The 7,511-nt window shown below is 43.6% G+C and overlaps 1 protein-coding gene across 1 annotated transcript; it reads right to left on the bottom strand.

The window, feature by feature from the left end:
- Positions 1 to 2,206: 2,206 nt before the first annotated feature.
- On the bottom strand, positions 2,207 to 6,801 carry LOC117753637. The gene is made up of 4 exons (XM_034571839.1): positions 6,658 to 6,801; positions 4,698 to 5,459; positions 4,407 to 4,576; positions 2,207 to 2,464 (listed from the first exon to the last, which is right to left on the bottom strand). The coding sequence occupies exons 2-3, from the start codon at positions 5,419 to 5,421 to the stop codon at positions 4,536 to 4,538; spliced, it is 765 nt and encodes a 254-aa protein (XP_034427730.1). The 5' UTR covers positions 5,422 to 5,459; positions 6,658 to 6,801; the 3' UTR covers positions 2,207 to 2,464; positions 4,407 to 4,535.
- Positions 6,802 to 7,511: the final 710 nt, after the last annotated feature.

Here is a 7,511-nt window from a genome sequence, read left to right as displayed (position 1 = left end):
CTGCCAAGGTCTCCAAATATTGCAAACTTTTTAACCAGATGTCAAGCAAGTTGAAAAAACAAAATATAAATAAATGTATATCCCCATCCCCTACCTTTACAAACTTAATTCATATTAATCTGGCACAAGATAGACACATTTTTCAAGTCAAGTGCTATCAAACCATTTTAGAAGATTATGTTTGCAACCACTCAGTTTAATTTTTGATTTCATCAAAATATGTTATCAATACTTCCAGATCAAATTGCCCCTGGAAATAATTGGTCAGACATATAAAAAAATGTGCAGGTTCTCTTTTTGACACAATGTACTAGCATCATTGATTCTTCATCCATTGCTGCCATCTTGGTTGTTAACAAAAATGCAGATTTAAGAGCAGAGCTCCTCGGGTAAGACATAATATCTATCCCAACCCATCTTAAATGGTTGGGATTGGCACAACCTGTATCAGGATGGATGGAAATCTATCTGAATGGAGGGAATGCCTAACCCATCTGCTAGGGTAAACAAACATGAGCCTGTTGTGGTTTCAGGCTATTTTTATTATTAGGGCCCGAGCACCGAACAGTAGGAGACAGTGGGAGGCCCTACTGAAATTGTAAGGATTATTATTAGGGCCCGAGCACCTCCGGTGGGAGGCCCTATTGTATTTCGAAGGATTTGTATTTCCCTTGTGGGGCTTTTTCAGGGCCTAGACATGCTCAAATTGTTACCAAAGTTAGGGGAATTCAAAACCCCAAAAAGTAATTGTATTCTGGAGTAATTTGAAATGGCCGTGGCAAAATGGCTCAACAGCGCCATCTAAGGAAAAGCCCCTCAGTTAGCTTTCACCGATCTTCACAAAAATCGTAGCCCAGGTGTATCATGACCAGACAAACAAAAAAGGTCAAGGTGCAATTGGAAAAAAGCAACAGGAAGGCCGCCATTTTGACTTTAGTGGCCATTTTCCACATTTTCCACATTTTTACTTTGATGTACTTGTCCCAGGGCTTTCATCAGATCAACTTCACATGGAGATGCCTGTCATCACAACAAGATGGAGATGAAAACTACCTCAAAGATCGATTTTTCGTCACATGGTGTGACCGTGGCGTGGCGTCAAAGTTTGATTACACGCCATCAAAACACGAGGTTCTGTATCTCAGACATACATGGTCCAATCGAGTCCAAACTAGACAAGAGTAAGACAAGACAAGAGTCCCGGCCTGATGACATCTACACAGAAATCATGACTTAAAATCACAACGCCCCCTGGTGGCAACAGGAAATGTCTTGTTTTTTGAACGTCTTACACTTGGACGTATTCCTCCTCATCCACTGGCCGCAACCATGTCAAACTGTGTCAAATGGGTCTCAAGACATTGATAATGAAGGCATAAGATTACTGTGACTTTTCATCAAACGCCATAATAGTGGCGTGGCGTTAAAGTTCAACAACTCGCCGCGACACACGAAATTGCTGTAACTTCAGTGTTCATGCTTCAGTCTCCCTCAAACTACATTTGTGTATCAACACCCACCCCCCCCCCCCCGAAAATATTCATATGGTTTTAAGGAATGGGCGTGGCAAAATAACTGACTAGCGCCCCCTAAAGGACAGCCCCAGCACCACGAGTGGCGGACATGTACAAAAAATCATTAGGGACATGTGTCTTTTCATAACAAACAATAAAGTCTCCTGGATCGAAAAGGTAGAACAAACAAACTTTAGGTTTTTTTTTTCTTTTCTTCAGGCAAATGAATTGTCTTTTTGAGGGCTTTAACATGCTCAAATTCTTACCAAAATTTGCAGAAAATTTGAAAGTGGTGAAAATGTACGTATTCTGGAGTAATTTTAAATGGGCGTGGCAAAATGGCTCAACGGCGCCCCCCGGGCCCCCCGGAACGTGTTCACATTGACCGATCTTCACAAAAATCGATACACAGGTGTATCATGACGAGACAAACAAAAAAGTCTAGAGGTGCAATTTTTACCTCGGCACAGAGAAACCTTCTGTGCCGAGGTTGTATGAGTCCTGTAGCGATGCAGTACGCTGCATCAGCAGCGAGGAGACAGTTCTGGGGGGAATACAGGAGCACGTCTTTGATGTTGGACTGAGGCACCAGACAGGAAGCTGGAATCTTGGGGTGACTGATCGATCCGTGAGCCAGAAAGATGATGTCCACTTCAATATCTAAATATACGACCGAAACTTCAATCTCTTCGTCTTTGTCCTTGTTTGACTTGTTGATGATTTTATTTTTCATTGAATTAAACAAATCCACAAGTTTGAAGAAAGTCTCCAACCCTGAATTCTCTCTCAGCCATCGTCGCACCACTTCGTTCTGGCATGTTTTTATGGCAAACGCTAATAATTGTCTCTCGTCTTCAGAGCTTCTCTTTGGGTTTTCAATGCTGCGCTTAACTTGGGCTAAAGTTTCCTCCTGCTCGCGCTGTTCTTCTTCCATCTTCTCGAGCATCCGCCTGTGAATAAAACAGCAGAAGGACCAGTTAGCACGACTTCAAACACATTTTACACTGAAATGGTTCAAATAGTTGGGACGTTGAAACTCCCAGTGGATTTTTCAAATGTGTGTTTGCTGTTCTAGTGTCTAAATGATTATTTAAGCAGGGCGAATTTAGATGACTGGTTGTCCATCATCAGTGGGTAGTAAGAGCGAGGGCATTCCTGATTACTGCATTTTAGTAGGTGTCAACTATTCCTACAAAGTAGTCAACTAGTCGATTAATCGTAGGGGACATGTTTTTTCCAACCCGTGTCAATTTGTGTGAGAGAGATAAGATGTTTAGAGAAGTCTCTGATTGTCGTCTGCCTTCCTTGTCCACACGTTAGCCATAAGCGTATGTAGCTATAGATGGTTATACAAACTGTTGCATTACTTTAGGTCAGCTGACGTTTCTATCTACTCTGGGTTAGTTTAGTAGAGCATCTGAATCTGGTTGTTTGACCATGTTTCCTTCTGGCTCTGTGTGTCTAACAACAGTGCCCCCTGCTGCATATCTGCTGTAGGTACCAGTGCTTTATTACTGCACCGGGCTAAACCCACATATAAATGACTAGTTGACAACGATGCAGTGTAGACTAGTTGTGTTGATAGTCGACAAGTTGATAATCTTAGAACCCTTGTACGAGCTGGATGTGTCCAGGACGTTGCTCTGCAGGGACTTGAGTCATCTGACTGGTCACAAGCTTGTTGCTACAAGGTGTCGAGTTTAGCTACCAGGTGGTGTCGCAGGGCCACGTTTGATTGGCTGCTGGGTGCTGCTCCAACATTACGGCCTAGTACTTCTGTTTCAGAGCTTACATCCAAATCTTCGGTTCTATCAGACAGGAACCAAACTAAACCCGAGCCTGTCCAGACAGCCTGAAGAAATCAGTGAGAATATCCTGTTTTATGCGGCGCGGTATCTCCACGCATCTCCTTGTGTTTATGGGATTGGTTCATCTTTTGAGGTCCGGCCTCCCACTTGAAATCTCATTGGTTCCTTTGGTTGTCGATATAACGTTATGTTGTTGAAACAAAGAAAAGATAGAAGGTTATATTGGTGGCAGGGGTCCCTCCTCCGACTGAAGGTATAGTACTTCTGCTTCATCAGCCTATGGCCCATGAACCCTGAGAGTCTGTACCTCAGGGACACACCTCAGCCAAAACTGCCTTTAAATCACAAAGCAGTCCACAGATGCACATTTCAGCACCTTGAGTAAAAATTAAATAACTGAGCTCTGTGAGGCCAAATTTTACATAATGAATGATAAATGAATATATTGTTATATACAGCAAATAAGTCAGTGAATTATTATAAGTAATTAATCGTGTCAATGAAAATAGATCAATTATGAAGGATGTGAAGGTGCGATGATGCAAAAATTCATCATTAACAGTTGGTTAATTGGCTGCTACAAGATTTTTTCTCCCTGGTTGCTGTGGTGTCCAGCTTTAATACCAGGGGAAGTTGGTAGAGTTTCTGGACTCTTCTGGACAGACATTTTACTAAGAAGCTGCAGGAAAGGTTCAAGAAAATGTCCAGAGACACTGACTCAGACATTTGTTCAGACATACAGAACCTGCAGAACATGTCAGGAACATGTCAGGAACCTGTCTTCAGTTTATGTCTGAAAACAGCTTTAGCTGCTAACAGGTTGCATTTAGGTGTTGCTCTGTGGTTCCTGGTTTGCAGTTGTAAATATTAGAAAAGGTCAAACTGCTTTGAGTGAAGGTTCTGCGCTAAACGTCTGATGCTTTTCTTATTAAATTGCGACAAAACCTGATGTAACAGCACAACGTGGAAAATATTGCTCAAATTGATGAGAAGTGAAGGTCACATTGTAGAAGTGGTTTGGATGTGTTGACCTTCGGACTCCCGCTGCAGCTCTTTACCTGAGGAAACACTGAGAATCACTTACTTCATATCTTTAAACTGATCCTTCAGGGCCTGCGTGATCTTTTGGATCGCTTTGGCTGTGTCTCGCAGGGATTGGCTAGCTTCAGTCACGTTGTTGTTCTTGATCTGATCTGTCCAGTTGTCGATTGCCTCATGAAGCGCAAATGCCATTCCAATAGCTCCTCCCACAAGCTGATGATTGACCGAAACAGATCAATAAAGGATTAATTATCAGATGATCAAATTATCCTTCATAAAAACATTCAATTAAGAATCGAATAAGAAAAGTGTGTGTACAGGAAGTTGATCTCACCATGGTGCTTCCTTTTCAGTCCAGTCACAGATATTTCCTTGATCAGCTTCTCAGCTCCTTTAGCAAATAGAAAGGTACATTTCTTCCCACTTGACTTGAGCGTGAAAAACGTTAAAACTCCAGTGACTATCACCAGAATAGGGAGGTAAAGGCCGGGACTGAGCCTTGTGTAATGTTGTCCGCCAACAAAAGACCAATTCGGCTCGTCGCCGATCATTCTGAAGTTGATCTTCATCCTCACTCCACTTCGTCTTGCCACAGCTCTCATGATGTCAGTCAGGATGTGTCTGTCCAAATTGTCCGGGTCGGCGAATCTGTTCGCCTCCTTCTTCTCCGACTTTAGTTCCTCGAACAGTCGCTGAATGTCTTTTGCTAATTCGTTGCTTTTCTCTTCGATTTTCTTTGCGTCTTTCATGGTGCTGCTGGACAGGAAGAGCTCGACGAGTTTAGTAGCCACAGAGATGACGGTACCTGCTCCTAAATATGTTCCTCCCAACAAACCTAAAAATGGAGCAGCTGCTCCGCCGGTGAGGAAGGTGACGCCGGCGCCGATCACACACGCAGCCCCCACCACAGCCACCGAGCTGCCCACACATTCAGCGCCATTGCATTTCTGCCTGAGGGACTCGAGCTCCGCGGCCAGTTTGACCAGCTTGTCCGCACAGCGACTCCTCTGGTCGATCCAGGAGAAGATCTGCTCCAGCAGCTTGTCAGCGGTGGTCATGATTTTTCCTGGAGTTTGTCAGTCAGATCAACGTGAGGCTGGAAGACAAAGGTCAGACGTCGGGTTAGAGAGAGGATGTTTGACTTTAAAGAAACGAACAAGTTGATATTGAAGTTGATTATTTCTGTATTTCTGTGTCCGTATATGCTAATGAGAAAGGCGGTCCTAACCTCAGTCTCATGCAGGATTGGTCACAGCAGTGTGATGATCCAGTTCTACAGTTCTCCTGTCCAGTAGCTGTTTGCAGTGTTGGGCCAGTTCACACTTAAAAGGAACGAGTTCAAAGTTCAGAGTTCATTTTTTATTATTTATTGGGATGATTTAGGTAACAAGTCCTGACTGTGAGCGTCTCGTGTTGAACTGAACATGTTGACGAGTCATTTTCATGATGTTTAAACCTCATAAACTGTGGAATCAAACCAACACTCAGTGACTTCCTGTGCTGATCAGGTCCTGATAACTAGTGATGAGTGTGTATTAGTTCCAGTGAGAGCCGAGTGGAGGAGGACACAGAAACTCCAGCTCAGTACAAACTAGCTGCAGCTTCTGCTCTGATCCTGAAGCAGCTGATCACTGAGCAGCTGAGAGCAGAGAAACTCGGTGTTTCACTTCTACAAAGTCACTGAGCGGCTGCTTCACGTCCACGAGCTCTGATCTCACTGCGTGTGTCTCTGAGCGAGTGAGTGGGGGAGCCCTAGATTGCATCTGTCTGGATCACTCAGTTGACCAATCCTGCTCGAGACTGAGGTTAGGACCTTTTACCTCATTTACATATGTACACAGAAATACAGAAATAAATAAATAAATCTTATCTTATCTTCTTATCCCTCTGCCCCTCCCTCTCTCTCTGTCTCCCTCTGCCCCTCCCTCTCCCTCCCTCTCTCTCTCTCTCTCTCGCTCTCTCTCTGTCTCTCAGTCACTTCTCAGAAACTCAGCTGCAGTTTCTGAGTCAGAGAAATATGTTCAACATAATCAATAATAAACTGTAAATATCAAACAATCAAAAACTATCTTTAAACTATAATTTAAAGATAGATTAAGCTCAACACACACTTGTCTCTCTAGTTGTGAGCACACAAATAATGCGTTTGACTGCCCCTAACCTTAACTAGTCTAAACCTTAAAACTAACTCTAACCTAAACTAACTCTAACCTTAACCCTGAAACAGTCCATTGAATGTGTGAGGACCAGACAAAATGTCCCTGATCCCTACAGAAGGACAAACGCACACTCACCTGCTTCATGCACACGCGTCTCGTCTCTTCTGATGTTTCTCTCTTTTATTCTGCTGGAGAAGGAAGGAGGTGTTTTTATATTGGTCGACAAAATGAATGTGAAACCGCAGAGCAAACTGCCTGGCGTTTCCAAAGAGGCTCCGCCCACAGCAGAAATGTCCTCAGGAATGTCCTCAGGAAGGCTGTATAGGAAGCCGTCCGTCTGTGAAACAGCTGTTCAAGGTGACAGAAACAGAAATGGACCAATAAGGCTGAAGAACAGAAACAGCTGGAGCATCAGTTAAAGGAGGAGGAGCCCCAGGTGGAGGATCTACATAAAACATTAACTTCTGTTCTGCATTTGTACTTGATAGAAAGAAAGACATGTGGTGTGACACTGTGGAGCTGATGCTCAGTCAGAAATGATGGTGACATGTTGTCTCTGCTCGTTATCAGGATGGTCCACTGGTTGAGTTGATGGTTCTTCTCTGTTGTGGAGAATCACACAGTTCTGGCTCGACCCTGAGTTCATGAAGGTTCTGGATCCCATGATCCTCTCTGGCTCGTCCTGCAGTGAGTTCCACGGTTGCTGTGGATCCACTCAGGCTGAAGGCTTCAGACTATGTGCACATTAATGCTGTGGAAACACTTCACTCCAAACCTGGAAACCCTCAAATATATCAAATTACCCGAATTGCGCTTCAAGTCTCAAAGCTTCAAACTAAATTAATTAATTATTGCTTCGACTGACACCTGCAACCCTGTGGAATTCTTCTTTGATGAGTCTGTGACTTGTGAAGTAAACGTTTCACATTTTTGACAGCACGACAGACGGTTGCTATGGAAACGTGCCCGATGTTATATAGAAAATTCCG

This window comes from Hippoglossus hippoglossus, chromosome 20 (genome assembly GCF_009819705.1).
Source record: "Hippoglossus hippoglossus isolate fHipHip1 chromosome 20, fHipHip1.pri, whole genome shotgun sequence".
NCBI lineage: Eukaryota > Metazoa > Chordata > Actinopteri > Pleuronectiformes > Pleuronectidae > Hippoglossus > Hippoglossus hippoglossus.
This window is presented reverse-complemented; position numbering and strand designations above follow the sequence as displayed.